This window comes from Cervus canadensis, chromosome 10 (genome assembly GCF_019320065.1).
Source record: "Cervus canadensis isolate Bull #8, Minnesota chromosome 10, ASM1932006v1, whole genome shotgun sequence".
Classification (NCBI taxonomy): Eukaryota; Metazoa; Chordata; class Mammalia; order Artiodactyla; family Cervidae; genus Cervus; species Cervus canadensis.
Window position 1 is genome coordinate 60,697,857 of NC_057395.1, and position 17,598 is coordinate 60,715,454.

A 17,598-nucleotide genomic window follows, 5' to 3' on the forward strand; every position below is an offset into this window, starting at 1 on the left:
AGGAGGCGGCCTGGGCTGTATGTGTGGGTGGGTGTCATTTAAATTGACGGAGCGGATAGGCTCTGTGACCCTGGAGGTTAATATTTGAAACCAAACAGTGTCAGTGACCTGTGCGTCCTCATGTCTTTGCGCATCATTTTGAAAGCATGGAATGAACATCTCTTGAGAACCAGAAGGTGTAGATGGTGTAAGGAAGTGACAGACAGCTGAAAGTGCAGTGCTTCTTAACTTTCTTGGGAACACAGGCTCCTTTGAGAGCCCAGTGGGAGCTCTGTACCTTCTTCCCCAGGAGTGCACGCGTGCACACACACACACGCACAAAGTGGTCTGTATTATTTCAGATGGGTTACGAGCACCCGCTACCCTGCCCTGGCAGCTGGAGTCCCTCACTGAAGAATGAAGAACCCCGCTGACTGATACTAAACCCAGTAAGAGCTGGGTTTATACAGAAGAGGGGAGAGATGACTTTGCAAGGGATTCTCCTTCAGTTTCCTGTAACTACTGAGCTTCCTCAATGCATTTAAATTACTTTAAAACTGCATTACAGGCACAGTCTCCCGCCCCCCTGGTTGAGCATGCTGAGCTTCACCTGCTGTCACTGAGTGGCCTTGAGCTCACTGTTGACAACAGGGATGCCTGTTTGATGTTATGCTCTCCACGCCATACCAGTGCTCTGGAGCCCCATTTCAAGAAGCCAGATTGGAACCAGCCCTTCTGTGTCCACAAGCGTCTCCTCGGATCCCAGGGCCTGCACCGCTGTGACTTCACCTGGAGGTAAGTGCTTCCCACTGGGCCAGCGCAGACTGTGTGCATGTGGCCCGCTGTGTTGTCCCAGGAGGGGGTGTGGGATTTGTGGTCCCAGGGTCTAGACTAAAAGTGTGGTGGACCCCTCTCCTTTTATCTATTATTTGGCTACTGCACAGAGTTTCACTGTAAAAAAAAGATTCTTTTGCCATTACAAAAAAATGTTTACAGAACTGCCATATAGTGTATGTGCATACATGCAATAGTAAGTTGTATTTATGCTTTTAACTCACACGGAATTGTTTTTAAACTTGTGACAATCAGGTTTGGCCCCAGTCAGTTGCTGTAAGTTTTCCTTAAAGTTTAACCTCAGTTATATGTAGGATGGAAAAAAAAAAAGGCTGCACACACATCGTCTTTGAAAGAAAAAGCAGCTTTTTTGCTTCCTTTAAGATGGGATCCCAGGTTTTGGTCAAATGGAGTGTCAAGTCCTGATGGTTCACGACCAGGGACAGTGCTTCCTCGGTTTCCCCAGCCTGCGCTTAGAGACTGCCGCCTGAGTCTGGTTTCAGCCCATTGAAGAGCTGTGCCCTTGCGGGGAATGGGAGTGGGGAAAGGATGGTTTGCAGGGAAACGGCTGCATCTAAGACCTTGCTTGAGCACTGGCCACATTCAGGTGAGGCATGCACTTGGCGTGCCCTTTTCCTCACCTGCATGTGGGGCTAGAGCACCTCCCTGGGCAGGCAGCCATGAGACATGAGATTTCAATTCAATGTGTGCCTGTGCTGGGCACATAATGAAGACCAGGAAAGGTCCATTTCCTTCTCTTTCTGATGGGTGAGGCGCCAAAAAAAGTAACCAGTTCATTTGTTAAAAATCTAGCAAGGATCTTCAGTATGCTAGTTTATTGGCTACTGGTAGAAGGGTTGTTTCGGGGCCAAACAAGTTGGAGGGAACAGAACTGGCTGGCCATGCTGTTGTGGACAGGACACCGTGGAAATAAAGCATTCGGTTTGTTATTCAGTGTTTATTAAGTAGATTCAGTCTTATATATGATATACAGATTCAAAAGAAAAAGGATTCCACATACTTATGAAATCAGTGCATTTAGCAAGTAATACCATGGAGATAACAGCTCGATTAACAGCTCATTGGTCTTTTGTTAAGTGAGGGGAGAGGGAGTTGGCCTGTGCTAGTCATTCCACAAACAAAACAGAATTGAGTTGCATCACATAGAGAAGACACATTCTAAGAATTAAAATATTAAGCCACATTTACTGGAAAAACTCACTATAGAGAACACAAATCATTTTTATAGAGCATTGAGGAGGAAGTCCTCACCTGCTTAGAAGAGCCACGTTAAGTTGCATAGGTGCATATCTGTAAAAATATAATTTAGAGGTGAAGCCATTGACGAAGTAATAGAGTCACCTTTAAAAGTTGGTGCCATCTGCTGTTTGCCTTAAGTGCCATATGCTTACTGTCTGGAGCCCCCTGCCCCTCCCCAGAGGTCATGCCTCGTGAACCAGCTGCCTCTAGGGGACCCTGAAGAAATGCTTCTACCATCTGCACTGGAAAGTCTTAAAACTCATCTCAGGTAGAGAACTTGGCCTCTTCCCAAATGTGTCTAAGGGGATTGGCAACCCTCTTGGGTTGTCCCTGAACCTTGGGTGGCTTGATCCTAAAGGTCCCATGAGTCAGCATGACCTTCCCATTCCCAGGCTGCCAGGAGAAGAGCTCTTCCCACCCCAGCTCAGCAGCCAAGTTCTGCTGTCCCGTTTCACAAGTCCACGCAGTTACCCTCCCGCCGCCGCCAAGAAGTCTCCCTTCTGAGCCCTGCTCTTAAATGGACCACATGACACAGGCACATGGCCATCTGCCGCACAGAGATTTTTCTGAGCTTAGATAAGTATTTTTCAGCAAATCCGAGTTCTGTGTGGTATAGGGTTTTTGTTTTTGTTTTTAGGTGGAAACGTAGGTAAAACGTGAGAGGTTTTTGTTTTGTGGCTTTGCTAAGCAGATGAGCTTAGTGAGGTGCACCTTCCTCCTCAGGAGCGAGTCTTGCAGGACACACAGGGACCGGGGCATCTGTACATGTAAACAGTACACTTTCACTGAGTCCAAAATTAGGAGCAAAAATACAAAGGTTCACATTGGTCTTAGGTAGATACAGGCGAAAAAGGACTGAGCTGTTTAGCTCATAAACAACAAAAACAAAGTTTCTAAAGCACCACTAAATTATATAAAAATCAGACCATGGACGGATTGAAACTGGTATTCTGGTGAAATACTTTACTATCTTGTAAAAAGTTTTACAAAAAATTACAAATTAAAAGTATCAACCCTCTGAGTTCAAAGCAGCATTTTGAAAATGAACTGGTAGTTAATCCTATAACCACCCCTGGAGTGGAAAGTGGCCCTTGGGGATTGGGATGGCTGGGTTCCTCCTCTTTGAAATCCTCTAAAACCTTTCTAACCCTCTGCCGGTCCCCCTCCCCCTCAACACTGTCCTCGGGTATAAACTGAGTGGTGACGACGAAATGAACTGTAGATGGGTTATACTCTTACTGGTCTACTAAGATGATCCACCACTAAGACCAAATCCCCACTTCTCCTCTGATTCCAACCTCGTGGGATTAGTCCCCTGCGAAGACTCTGGAATTGGTGTACTACTCTAGCGTTTCCTTTTAAACTTAGGATCCCAAATCATCAATCTGTGTCCTGAGGCCCTCCGTAAGAACTGGCTGTGGGCGCTCCCTTGGGGGAGAAGGCAGTCCCCAGGGTGGGGGAACAGCAGTGAGCGAGGTTCAGCAGAGCCAGCTCTTTGGTGCTCTCCCAAGTCAGGAGGAGAGGGACGGGGTTGATGCTGTGTCTTTTAAAACAAAAGCGAAACTGAACAAGTTCCCTGACTGGACTAGCTAATGGAATCCTGCTTCCACACAGTAACTTGCTCCTGCTCCTGCCATCACGAGAGCTTCACGTGGAGCTTCACCAGGAAGGAGCCCACCAAGAGGTGGGGTCAGCGTGACGGGACCCACAGTCCTGGAGGGGCTCTGGGAGCCCCAGTGGGCCCTGACCACTAGCACTCACTTCCTCTCTGACACACACTGAACCTACACTGTTTACGGCAGTGCTCAGGCTGCTGAAGGTGGTCAGTTAGGACAAGCTTGGCTCAAACCACAACTTCACACTGTAGCCTATACCGATCTTCACATTGAATCCCTTGTGTCGGGGGTGGCGGGAACCCCTTCCCCAATCTTTCTCACTCCTGTCTCTTATGAGAAGCGAACCATTCGTGCCTGGCCCGGGTACTGCCTTCAGGAGGAGAAACGACATGTTAAGCAGTTGATATCAAGAGTTCTAAGTAAGGCGGCGATTGTCTCTGCCAGTTTTCAACATTAAGATTTTCACAAATTGCCTGGGGTAACATTTTGCAAAAGATCTACTGATTTGTAGTATCGTTCACACACAAAAATAAATATTTACATAAATTCAAACGTCCAGGAGTAGTACTGAGCAGGTGGGGGCTGGACGTGTGGACGCTGGGGTGTGGGGGCGGCCTCGGGGGCTGGAGCTTGTGCTGTGCTGAGGGCGGGTCTCGGTGTCCTGACCGGAGCCTGGGGCCTGGTTGGATGGAAGGCAGAGGTGGTGTGGCCGGGTGGGGTGCTGGAGGCCACTTAAGAGAGAAAAAGCCACCCTCAACCTCCAGGGGCTGGAAGCAAGCAGGGGGACAGGACCCCCCCACCCTTCCAACTTTCTGGAATCCGGGGCCCACAGCTCAAGTCCTGGATCTGAGGAGGGGGAGGCGTCCTCGCTGGAGCCCTCCCTGCCCCTCCTGAGGGCGGTCTGCCACAGTGCCGGCGGGCAGCTGGCTGCAGAGAAGCTGGTTTGGGGGGGGTGGTGCCTGCTTTGGGGTCGAGTGGCTCTCGAGCCTAGGGTCCCCCTGACCCAGGCTCCCCTGGGACCTCTGCTCTGAGGAAGGAAAGGCAACGGAGGGCTTCTGCCATCTGGGCAGGGGCGGGCAGCAGCGAGCTGCTGCCATGGCTACGGAGTGTTGCATGGTGCTTGTGAGGTCTGGGCAAATCCCTGGTTTTAGCAGCACTGGTAGGTATTGCACTGAGCAAGAGGAAGTGCCTACTGGGGAGGAAGGAAACCAGGCCAGCCTTTTGTTTGCCCTTTCTCACACTCCAGGGATTATGGGTTTCTTCTAGGACTGGCCCCTTCAGAAGGGCTGGTCCTTGGAGAACCCCAGTGGCTTCTCCATTTCTCTGATGGTCCCTTTACTCCAACCACGGGGGCAGGGGGGAGGGAACTACAGTCTGCCTGGTAGCTCACAGCTGCCTTTTCTGACAGCCAGGGTCCCTGAAGAAACAGGGGCCCTTCAAAGCTGCAGGTGTCCGAGGGGCCAGAGCCCGTGCAGAGAAGTGTGCAGACCTGGCCCCTGGAGCAGGCTGAGGGCAAGGGCCCTGCTGACCAGCTGCCATCTCCCAGCTCTCTGTCCCGTCAAGTGCCGAGGCCAGGGGACAGCCAGCGGCCACTCGAGAGGGCCAAGGTCCTCCCAGGGCTCCAGCTCCTGGCCTCCTCCTCTGGACTTAGCTCCCGGGCAGACACCCTTGGGAGGGGAGGTGGGAGATGGCCGTTCAGAACGGGCTCGGGGCACACCCTGGAAAAGCCCACGCTGGAGTGTGAGGTAGAATACGGGTGACCGTGTGCCTGGGGCGTCTGTGGGGTGGGGGGTGGGGAGCCATTTTTTTCTGTCTTTGCTCTGCAGTGGGTGTGAGTGAGGCCCTCCTGCGTGGTGGTGCTGGGCACTCAGGGCCAACTGGCCCGGCGCCCCCACCGCCCCGCCCTGCCGGCCCCCAGCCCGCGCCAGTGTAGTGATACGGAACGTTAGGTCACAGGGACACAGCCTTCTGATCAGACACACACAGACTGGCAATCTGTACAAACACAAAAGAATCCATTTTCAGAAAAATAAATTACTAAGGGGAGAGGAAGAAAGGGTCCACTTTGTTTTTCTCAATAAATATGCAATTCTGCTCACCTAAGACTTGAAAGGTAATTATCTGGGGGTGGGGGGGTCTAACATCAGGGCCCACGAAGATGATTCTACATAGAGCTGTGGCCCCAGCGCCTCGTCAGGGAGGGGGCGCCCAGCCCTTCCGAAGCTGCCCCGTTGGCCTCTTCCAAGCAGGTCAGAGCACCCGTGTGGTGAGATTCCAAAAAAAAAAAAAAAAAAGTGTCCTTGTGCCCAGAGTCTCAGGCGCTTGGAGTGTGGCTTAGAAACAGCTCTTTTGGATCCACCTCTTTCAAAAAACAAAAGGTACCAAACTGGTGAGGCGGGACGCCGGTCCAGGGCTGGGAGAGCCTCCTTCCTTAGGGTAGTGCACTCCACGAGCCGCAGGGTCAGTTCTGCTGCAAAATGAGGTTTTCCAGTTCATCTGCCGAGCGCAGCAGGAAGGCGGCAGACTCTCGGTAGCCGGCGATGAGCTGCCGCACGGCGCTGATCTCGGTGGGGCTGAGCTGGGCGGTGGGCATGGTCCGGCTGGTGCTGTTGCTGGAGGGGGTGGGCGTGGGCGTGGTGGAGGTGGTGGAGGCCCCGCCTTTCATGCTGAGGTCCGTGGGCCCTGCGGACAGGGGAGCCAGGGTGAGGGGGGGCATCTTTCCCCTCTCCGGGGGACCTGAGACCCTCATCTGTCTCCATGGTTGTGCCCCTAGTGCTTCGAAAGGGTGGGTGTGTGAGGGTCGAAAGGTAAGATGGGACCCAGAGGTACCCTCCAGAGAATTCACCTTCCCTTTGCTTGTGAATAGTGGCAGCCAAGAGGGAGCCTGCAATCTAACTGAAACATACAAGGGAGGTGTGTGTTGGGCCCGGGGAGGGGCGGTGGGGTGGGGGGGTAGGGGGTAGGGGAGCGAGGTTCCTCTCTGTCTTTTCCAAACAGCTCTACGGGGTGGGCTGTGGGTTTAGAGTCAGAAACCCAGACGGGCAGCCTGCTCGGCCACTCCACGGCCAACTCCTAACTTCCCTGGGCCCCCGGCCCTCAGCTACAGCACCAAGAGGCTGTTGTGGGGCTGAGCTACACTGATGAACCCCTCAGCGAGGCCCGGGCTGCTCAGCCTATGGGAGGGCCACTGGGAAAGGGCTTCCAGGAAACACAAAAACGCCTGAAATCTGAAAAGCATTCTTTCCAGGCGTTCAGCGAGAAGAAAGCCAAGGGAGAGGGTCTGGAGCTCAGTGTAGGAGCTGGAGCTTCCCTGGGAAGCCTCTCACCCAACTAGGTCCCTCTGCCCTGCCTGCCCTGCCCTGCGCTGAGGTTTACCTGGGTGTTTGAGGCTGCTCACCCTGATGAGCCAGCTCCTCACTACCCCATGGGTTCTGATAGCTGGTTTTACTCATCGTGGCATCTACAGTGGCAGTTTTTTGTTTTTTTGCTGCGCCACAAGTCTTGTGAGATCTCAGTTCATGACCAGGGATCGAATCTGGGCCATGGCAAGGAGACCCTGGAATCCTCACCGCTAGACCACCAGGGAGCTCCCTACAGTGACAGTTTATGTTGCCATAGAGACGGATAAACTTAGCACTGGAGACACAGACGGAAGTAACATCTTGGGAGCAATTTTGGAAACAACTATCAGTAGTAGGAACCTGCTTCAGCCCCCAAATGGGGAAGAAGTTGGGAGTCTAGGATGGGATGGTTTGTCACATGGGGCTATTTCCTCTCTCACCAGAGAATAGGGACGCCAAGGAGGTCCTAGGAACTGGCTCGATAAGGAACATCCTTGGACTTGAGGGTCAAGGGAAGTCTTAAAACGCAGGCGGAAGGACTGGAGGTGTGAACTGCTGGGAAGAGCAGCCAAGCAGGTGGCTGACGCCTACAGTGGTGGCTGCCAGGACAGGCTGGAAGCAGGCGGGGACTCTGCACTGGGTCCTGGCTGTGGCAGAGTTAGGTGCCCTCAGGACACTGCCTGGGGATGGCAGTGGAAGGCCGGAGCGCCTGCCACAGCAGTGTGAGCTGGCCCCGGGCTTCTCTTTCCTCCCTCCACCCCCAAGCCTTGTCTTCTTTACTCCTGGGCTCAGAGCAGTCCTTCCGTCTTTCCCCGGGGGCTCTGGTTACTCAGGGTGTTGCTAGACGGCAAGTTGCCCAGCACCCCAGGCAAGACAGGTGAGCCTCAGTCTATCTGGGCTGATCTGGGTTCCCTGATCCACTCATGAGCTAAGTGAGGGGCTCTAACCCACTGACAGGACTACCCAACCAAGACGCCAAACTGACTGACCCCCTCATGTTAAGGGCTGTGGCTGGGAGGACAGTGGAATTGGGGCTGCATGCAGTGTTCTTCCAAGTACTGGACCGAAACAGGATGTGGCTGCCCCAGGCAGGAGGTCAGCGAGCAGAACTTGGCCTCTGTGACCTCACTGTCCACGTCTAAGGAACCAGGGGAGACTGAGCTAGTGGCCTGCCTTGAAGCCTCTCCGCCAAGTGTGAACAAGCAGGCTCTCTAGAGAGGTGGAGAGCCCTGGCAGCTGTGGCCTGAGACGGGCCCTGCTGTGTGGCACCAGCTGGGGGCTTACCACCATTGCCCGTCGCCTGGGAAGGGCTCTCCCCGGGCACGACAGGGGACTCTTAAGTTCCCTGCTGCAGCTCCTTCTCCAGACCCACTCTAACCGGGTCCCCACGCAGCAGGGTGGTCGGACGGTGCTTCTTCCTGGAAGGAAAGCAGCCCGCCTGGGACAGCCCTCCCCACCCTGCCTGCAGCCAGCCACTCTGGCCGCAGCCTCAGGGATTAGGGCCAGGCAGCCTCTTATTTTAGGTTAAGAGGCATTAGGAAGGATGAGAAGTTAAGCCCAGGCAGGAATCCTTCAGGGACCCTCACATATTTCCCCATGGTGGGGAGCAAGGGAAGTGGCGGGTGCTTGAGCTCTCTACCATGGGAAGGGACCCACGAGGGGTCTTCCTCCTGCGGTCAAGGACAAGGGCTTGAGAGGAAATCTCAGGCACATTCGGCCAAGACCTAGAACCAGAGTTCCCTGGCCTGCGGGCGGCACCTTCCTCTAACCTGCTCCTCAAGCAGCAGCTTGCTGTCACCATCAGCTCTTCCTCACTTCTGAATGCCCCCAAAGCACGCTGCTTCGGCCTCCTGGCCTCCACGTTAAAATCTCACCACAAGGGCGGACAGCACAACTCACAGCCTCCTTTGCTTAGAGCCTATCTGTGGCTCCCACCACACATAGAACAAAACCCAAATGCCTGACCCGAGAAGCCCCAGGATCACCCCCAGCCGCCCTTGCCAGCTCCCAGGCTGCTCTCCATGGGGGCACTTCTCTTCCCAGTCACTCCCACCCCCCAGGCCTCCGTATGAAAGGGCCCGAGGCCTCACTCAGGGCAGCACCTGGCTCCATGGGGAGGTTTGTATCTTTGGGGGGCTGTTCCTCTCCAACACTGATCTGTGTCCCGTCTGCATCAGTCACCTGGGAAGAGTTACAGAGAGCACCTGGGGGTGGAGAGGGGACAGATGGCGAACCACTCGCTGCCCCCAGGTGACCTAGACGGGGCCCCACAGTGCTCCCTTGAACCTTCATCTCACATGTGAGGTTGTGACCTGTGGCCTGGCAGGGGAGGTGACCTGCCTGGGGCTGCATCCTGGCTCTGCCATCAACGCTGGGAGACCTGGGCATGAGACCTGGTCATTTTCAGTAAGACGAGTGCCAGGTGAGGCGCTGGGACTCTGCTCACAGTGGCAGGTGGAGGGGCAGGGAACCAGGGGGAGGCCCAGCAAGCCTCCTGGGAGGCGAGAAAGGAGTGGTATAGGTAGTGGTTTATTTTAACTTTGCCTTCCGATCTGGCTAAGAGGACGAGATGGGGAGGGTCCCTGTAACACAGAGGAGTCACTTTCCCGGCAGCCTCTGTCCCCACCCTCCCCCGCCACCAGGCTGCTGGTCAGGGGGTGCAGAGCCTGGTGTCCCACACTCACCATTACTGTGATTTCCTGTTTGGAGGGAGGCAGGAGGCTGCAGGTTGCTGCCCAAGGCCCCGTAACCACGGTAACTGTAGTTGAGGCCACCGTTGACGTACACGGGGTCCTGGGAGTAGGAGGCTGGCAGTGAGTAGGTGGAATGGGTGATGGCTGTGGAGTCCCGGGAGTGCTGCTTGTCCAGGGCTATGGGCTCGTCCTGCGGGGCGGGAGGGAGGCGCTGGGGAACCTCAGAGGCAGCCAGCCCTGACCAAGGTTCCTGGACAGGGGGGTAGACGGTGGCCCCAGATTGGCTGGGACTCTGTGGGGATCTGCAGAGCTCTGCCTCTTTCCCTGGCTGCCTTGCCCAGGGCGTCCCCCAGACCCCCATCTCTCTTCTATGTTCTAGGCAGATTTGATCCGTTCCTGCCTGACTGAAGACCCTCTTGGGGCTCGAGACAAAGCCCAGAGGCCTTTCCGAAGTCTGCAAGGCCTTTGTGTCTGGGCTTCTCTGCCTCCCCTCTGCCCCAGCACCTCCCCCGTCTGAGGACACCCTCCCTGCTCCCTCTGCACCAGGGGCCCTGGGACCTGCGGGGTGGCCGAGGACGCCCCCCAGCAGCTGGCAGCAAGCAGGCACCTGAGAGGACTGGTAGATCTCCAGACGCATCCTTTTGGCTGCTTTTCTTGTCTCACTCTCGCAGGCAGCTGCCAGGATGTTTTCTGCCATGGCCGAGGTCAGGTGGGGAGGTGTGGGTCTGGTCTGCAGACAGAAACGGGGATGGAGCCAGTGTTGGGGTGCAGAGTCCCCTGGCGAAGAGGTGGGCGGGGCAGGGCTGGAGTTTGAGCTCCTCTGTGAACCGGGAACCACAGTGTCTGCTTCCAGAGGCGGGGGCTGGGGGTGGGGAATGCTGGGGGCTCACCATCTCCATGCCATTCTTCTTCATGCGCCGGCAGGACTTGAGGTACGTGCGGATGCGCTTGCGGGCCCGTTCCTGGAACTCAGGGAACTGCCGGCTGCACGACTCGATGATGGCCTGGATCTTCTCCTTGGGCTGCTTGGAGATGGGCACCATGCGGTCCAGGTTCTCATCCACGAAGAGACGCACGAACATCTGTGGAGGACATGGGCGATGGGAAGGGCTGGCCCGCTGCGCCCCCACCCCAGCTGTCCCAGGCGAGCACTCACGTTGAAGGCCTTGAGGCGCTCAGGGTCCATGCCCTCCGAGTCGTTCATCTTGTCATTGTCCTCATGGTCGTCGTGGTCATCGTCGTCGTCATCTGCCGTGGGCGCCCGGCCCACTGTCAGGTCCTCGGGGCAGCCACTGACTTCGGTTTTGATGGAGTCGTAGCTCCCCGAGCTGTAAGGGGGGGACTGAAGAGGGCAGGGGCAGAGGGTCAGGTCACGGTGAATGTGGGGACTGGGGGGTTCGGGCACACCCAGCTGCCCCGTGAGCCACACTCTGAGGTCCGGAACAAGTCACTTTCCTTCCTGCTCCCTTCACCTCTGAAGTGGGGACAGCAATGCGGCTACCCTTCTCTGGGCAGCTGTAGGAAGGACCCCCACAACCGTACCCCACAACTGATGCCCTGGAGCAGCTCATTGGAGGGAGTCACAGCACCCACACCACGACCTGCCTCCTCGTGCAAGGGAAAGGCAGACACAGAAAGGGTTCCCGCCACCCGTCAGCCTCTCCTGCTTGTGCCAAGATCCATTCTGGCTTCAGGGTTTTCCTCCCACGTCCCCAGGGGGCTGCAACCCCGAGCTGACAACCGAGCTGTCACAAAAGCAGCGAATGTGCTGTCTGTCGGGGATGGGGAACAGATGGGCAGGGAGAGAACCAGCCAAGGAGACGGCCATCATGCAGAGCATCCCCGCAGTTCCCGGGCTGGGCTTCTCCCGTCTGCTGCCACTCCCGGAAGTCACCGGGAGCCTGATGCAAAGCCCATGTGTAGAAAGAGGAGAAGGAACCAGGCCCAGCCCATGGGGCAGCCACCCTGTCCTGCAGCAAGAGCAAAGACAGGACCCCTCCCCTGCCCTCCAGAATAAGGAGCCCTTCCCTAACTCTCCTGGGAATACACTTCCCCACTCTCCTCCCTGCTTTTCCCCTCTTTTTCATCCTTCACAGCTCAGTTCCCCTCCTGTCTCCTGCCCCCTGCCAGACATGCCCTGGTAAGGCCAAAGACCACTGTCGTTTGCCTTTTAGAAAGTTTGTGGCTTTGGCGAGTCCTGACCGGCAGTGTCCTGGGAACACGGTCTCTGCCCTCATGGAGGATAGCTTCTAGTAGGTGGCCAGCCACAGGAAACAGATCAGACCCTGCCACATGGCTATACAGTGGCCCAGATGGTACCCAGCTCTTGCTGATGAACAAATGGATAAAGACAGACACTGGCTGCTGCTCTGTCCGGCAGTGGCTGCCACCATCAGCCTCCATGTGACCACACCCAGTAGGCTCAGCCCTCCCAGGGTCCCTGGCCTTGTGCCCATCTCTGGATCACACCTAGCGCCCACCACACCTAGTCTCTGAAGGGCCAGGGACACCCAGGTCCTCTGGCCTCCTGCCAGGCTATGTCAGACTCTCACAGGAGGGTCAAAGGTGCCATGGGTCAGTCACATTCCCAGGCACTCCTTGACAGATTCTTAGCCAGGGTGAGAGGAGACAGACTGTAGGTGACACTCACGCTCCCATCTCATTTCCGTGGTCCACACGAGTGGCCTGAGGCCACGGCGGCCACCTCACTCATGCTGGCTCTCTGCCTGCCGTGCAGAGGCTGTGCCTGCCACTGGGGCCCAGTCAAAGAGGGGAGGATGGGGACTTCCCTGGTGGTCCAGTGGTTAGGACTCCACACTTCCAATGCAAGGGGCACAGGTTCGATCTCTGGTCGGGGAACTAAGATCCTACATGCCACAGGGCTCGGCCAAAAAATAAATTGGAAAAATAAAACTGGAGGGGGAGGACGATGCGCTGCCAGTCCTGGCTCTGTGGTCTGGGCTCGGGTACACTGACCACATGACGACTGTATAGAGACTCCTGTATAGAAATGCCCACGAGAGATACCACTGCAGGCCAGCACTAGTACCCACCCTATACCCCCTGCAGAAGACAAAACAGGCCCCGGGAGTGGAAGAAACCTGAACAGGGGCCTTGGCTGGAGCCCAGGAGAGTAGGGGTCTGAGAAGGCACCCCTGCCCCCCGCTCCCCCCCGCCCCCGGCAGGAGAAAAATGCCCCCTCCCCAGGGGAGCTCCCGCACCCAAGGCCGCACTGCAGGAGATCTTAGTGGTCTGGAGGTGACCTGCAGAAGTAATAGGAGAAGGTGGGGGAGGGCCAAAGGGGGGGGGCATCTATCTGCCCCCCTCAGACTGGTCTATTGGATTTTATACCTCCATGTCCCTGAGGCCACCAAGGCCTCAATCTGCACCATATGTAAAATGGTGACAAGTGTGCAGACCAGTCAGAAAATGGGAGGTCTGGGGCTTCTGCTGAACGAAGCCCTCCTGACACTGCTCTTCACAGCGGACCCTGTTCTGGAGGCGGAGGGCCGGCCCACACGTCCCTCCCCACCTCCACTAGGGCCCAGGTCATCAACCTCACTTCACAGATGGGGACGCAGGCGGAGAAGTAAGGGGCTCGCTCCCGTTTCAGGGCCTCCCAAGGCAAATGATGGCACAGGGGCCCTGCCTCCACTGGTGGTGGCCACAGCCCCGGGTAACACGCGATTTCACATCAGCCTCAACCCTGCTGTGTGTACAGGAGTGGCCGAAGCTCACAGCTGCGGGGAGCCCGCAGCCCCACACACCTCGGGGGTGGTCTTCACCCCGTACTTGACGCGGCTCCGCAGTCCGTCAGCGCCGCAGCCATCGGAGGGGTAGGAGGGCGTGCCCAGGGCCGAGCCCTGCGGGAGCTTGTCACACAGGTTGATGGGCTGATCCTCGGCGCTGGCGGTGAAGTCCATGGGGGCCACGGCGCCGTTGCCGTTCATCTCGGGGAAGGCCGGGTCTCCCTGCGTGCTGCTGGAGGTCGACGGGTTCAGGGTGGAGGAGCCATTACCGCTGCCGCTCTCAGAGGAGGAGTCGTCTGGAATGAGAGGCCTGGGTGTGAGGCCCCACCCCAGCACCCACTGACCCCCGAGACACCCCCAGGGACGTGGCCGGGGCAGCTCAGGGAAGTGGTACTTGCCCCGTGTAGTCCTCACGAGCATCCCTGCGCAGGTGAGCGTTGCTGTCCCCGCTGGAGGCTCCAAGTCTTATCCCAGCCCCGAGGTGGTGGGGGTGGGGTGGGGGTAGGGTCCCACTGCCAGAAACCCGGGCCACCAGGAGCAGAGCGGCCAGGGAGTGTGCAGCGCATGGTGGCCTCCTGCCCTCCACCCCCACAAACTATTCAGCTTCAAGGGCCTGGGATGAGCGGCTGCCGCCTCCAGTCTAATCCAACCGGTGCTGGCCCAGAGGTCCTCTGACCAGAGGTTGCAAGGGGCCTGGCCAGCGCCCCCCTCTTCCTCTGGCTCACCACTGCCTCACCTCTTCACACCCTCTTCCCCACAGGACCCCCTCCCCACCGCAGACCCTGGAATTTCTCCACCCCCTGACTTGAAGGATGGCTCCACTGTGACACCCTTGCTCCCAGCAAGCAGGCCTGGGCCCAACCCTGGCAGCCTGTGTAGACACAGACCTGCCTGCCCGCATGGCCACACGACACTGGACACCCAGAGCCAGGGCTGCAGGGTCTCTGTCCGCCGGCACCTCAGTGGGCCATCCCGCCTTTCTTGCGGTGACACCCCTACAAAGCCCTGTGGAGGGCGCCCCCTGCTGCAGAGAGCGCAGCATTGCCGGGGAATCCAGGAGCACAAACTTAACTCGGGGGCTAGATCCTTTCGATGAATTCCAGGCTCCTTTCCCTGCCCCCAGCCTCCTGCTTGATCAGCTGAGAAGGCAGAGGCCCAAGCTCCAGTCTAGCTCCCGGGGTCACTCTCAGGTGAGTACCGCGCGGCTCCTGGTGGCACCCAGGTGCCCGAGCGGCTCTGCACATGCCCCTAGGGTGGGTGGGGGAGGGGCGGCCGCAGGGAGCCCCGACCCATCCCAGGACACCCCTTCTTCCCCACCCCACCCCCCGCCAGGGTCGCGCACGACCCCACCCCCACCCCTCCCAGCCCGCAGATTATGAAGATTTAGTCCTTGGTGCTGGGCACTGGGCACGCGCAACTCCCGAGCGTCCCCATGGCGACCGAGCGGCTCTAGCGCGCCAACCAATCGCTGGCCTGCCGGTTGCCCAGGGGCGGGGCCAGGCTGCCCATCAAGCAGCCAAGGCCCAGGGCAGAGGGGGATGGGACAGCCTCCGCGCAGCGGCACCCCTCCCCCTCGGCTGCCGCAGGTCCCCTGGGCCAGGCTGCCCCTCCTTCTCCTCGTCTTCCTCTGGGCAGTCTCTGCTCCCTCCATCCTCCTGCAGGCCTGCTCCAGGCTCTACTCAGAGCCTCCCCACAGATCCCCGCCTTGCTCAGCTACATCCCAGGCCAGCCGCCCTGCTACCCTTTGGAAGCTCACCGCCCATCCCCTCCTCCTCAATCACAGATGGGTCTGGTTTTCTTCTGACAGTGACTTCAGTGACCAACCTAGGCATTTGTGGAATAAACAAACTCGCCAGCAGAATTTACTGAGCACCTACTGCGTGCTGGCCCGGTCCCAAGCTGAGAAACAACGTGGTGACTATGACCAAGATGCCAGTCCTCCTGAGGGGACAAGATGCTCACTGCTGAAACACTGGGAAAGTGAATGGGCTGCCAAACTGCCAGGCCACCCCCACCCTCCATCTAGTCTTCTTGGCTGAGTTCCCTCTTCAGCACGCCAGCTTCCCTTGGTCACACCCTTGCACCTGTCTCCACCCTTCCCTTTCCCAGCACCAGCCCAGTGATCACTCCCCTAGTCCCCACCTTCCTGTTGCCCACAGCCTGCCCAAGGAGAGTCTGCACTCTTGCCGGTGTGTTCCTGGTCCCATGACCTCTGCAGCCTCCCCCAGCCCAGGTCCCACTCTATTGGCCACTGCTGAACCTCACAGCTCCAGGCCTCTCCTCATCTGCTTGCCTTGTCCAGCTCAGTAAATGGGAGTGCACCTTCAAAGACTGGCCCAACGCTGCCTTCTCAGAGCAGGCCTCCTCCCTCCGTGGTCCCTGAGAAGGAGGTACTCACAGACCCGACCCCAGCCTGTGCCCATCCCTCCGAGGGATACATCATGCCTCCTTGACAGGCTCAGGTGCAGGCCTGAGAGCTGCCCACCTCCCCACCAGGGCTGGGCCTAGCTGCCGGAGAAGCCCCAACACCTGGGGTTTCGGAAGTCTCTGCCAGGGCCCAGGAGATGGAGGGCAAAGATCATGTCCATCCTGGCTGACTGTCTAAGCTCCTCTGAGCTCTGGCCAGTGCCCATTCTTAGCCCACCTGGCAGGCGTGACTTCACACCCTGCACTACTCCATAACCAGCCACTTGCTTGACCTCAGAGGGCCTTGCCTTCCTCCTCTGGAAGGAGGGGTTGCTCGGAGGTCAGTGGGTACCACACCAGGCACAAAGCGAGCCAGTGTCACAATGCTCAGCGTGGGCATCAGGCCCACGGCCTCCTGACACATCACACTGGGCACGGGCCCAAGAGGTGGCACCCCAACTGCCTGCTTCCCAACCAGATTCTCTCCAGGGAGGAAGGACCCTCTTGCCCTTGTGCATCTCCAGGCATGAGCACAAAGGAGGCTTGGATGCTATGAGGATGGACATGTGTGCATGTGCATGTGTGTGTGTGTGTATGTGTGTGTGTTTTCCCAGGCCATCCAGCTCAGGAGCCCAGGGTGCTGGCCTAGACTCTTGAGCTCCCAACACCCTTATCCCAGGGCTGTGCACCTCACCTGCCCACCCAAGGAGTCACAGGCAGAGGCTCCAATGGTGGCACAGCCCCTCCTCCGAGGTAGATGCCACCCCAGTCTAGCAGGGAAATGGCTGGGCAGATGAGACCCATGAGGCCAGGAGTCTGGACCTCGTGTAGCTGTGCATTCCAAGTTGTTAGACGAAAACTGGAAATAGGCACCCATGTGTAAATATCCAGGTTTTTAAATATTGGTGACTGACTCACATTGTTTACATTTTGAAGAACCTCACTGGACAGATAGACAAACCAAACGTGGCCTATCTATGTGATGAGATATTCCGTCATAAAAAGTAATGAAATTCTAATACATGCTACAACATGGATAAACTCTGGAAATGTTAGCATTAACTGAAATGAACCAGACACAGCAGGACAGATACTGAAAGAGGACACGCATGCAATATCAATATCTAGAATCGACACATCCACAGAGAATGAAAATATCTGAGGGGTCACCAGGGGCTGGGTTTGGGTGGAATAGAGAGTTATTGCTTAATGGTTACAGAGTTTCCATTTACAGTAATGAGAACTCTATCTTGGAAATAATGTGTGCTGGTTACACAACAGTGTACTTAATGCCGCTGAACTGTACACTTAAAAATGGTTATAAAGTGGCAAATTCTGTTTTACAAAATTTTTCACCACAAAAAATTCCCCCACAGCAAAACAAAAATCCTGGAGGAGGCCAGTGGGCCCCAGTTTACAAGCTCCATCTGCTGCCACCCCATGGACCCACAGGCCAAGCCTCTCCCACCTCCACACTGCACCTGGGCGCCAAGAAAGCCAGCCACACACACAGAGCCCACCTCAGGGGGCACAGGTGAGCCACAAGCTTCCCCACCAACCCATCACGCCGCCCTCAACCTGCTCATGCACTGCCTGCAACTCTGCTGACAAGGGAGGCCATGGGCTGTAGGCAGAAGGCAGAGGGGCTATGTGTCCCGGAAGATGCCCCTTCGCCTCCTTTCAAAATGGGTGCCCTGTCAGTAAATAGGATTTACTGTTG

At 57.0% G+C, this 17,598-nt stretch overlaps 1 protein-coding gene across 10 annotated transcripts in view; it reads right to left on the reverse strand.

Moving 5' to 3' along the window:
• Positions 1–1,756: 1,756 nt before the first annotated feature.
• Positions 1,757–17,598, reverse strand: part of NOL4L (nucleolar protein 4 like) — a 129,614-nt gene continuing 113,772 nt past the window's right edge. For 4 of the 10 annotated variants that reach the window (XM_043479352.1, XM_043479359.1, XM_043479361.1 and 1 more), the window contains 7 exons: positions 13,491–13,768; positions 10,880–11,065; positions 10,614–10,805; positions 10,331–10,453; positions 9,715–9,913; positions 9,133–9,234; positions 1,757–6,371 (listed from right to left, as the gene is read on the reverse strand). In XM_043479352.1, the coding sequence (XP_043335287.1) occupies positions 6,151–6,371; positions 9,133–9,234; positions 9,715–9,913; positions 10,331–10,453; positions 10,614–10,805; positions 10,880–11,065; positions 13,491–13,768 (1,301 nt within the window). In that variant the 3' untranslated portion in view covers positions 1,757–6,150. Of the gene's footprint in view, positions 6,372–9,132; positions 9,235–9,714; positions 9,914–10,330; positions 10,454–10,613; positions 10,806–10,879; positions 11,066–13,490; positions 13,769–17,598 lie in introns of those variants that run through there. The other 6 variants (XM_043479355.1, XM_043479362.1, XM_043479354.1 and 3 more) reach the window with 5 other exon arrangements.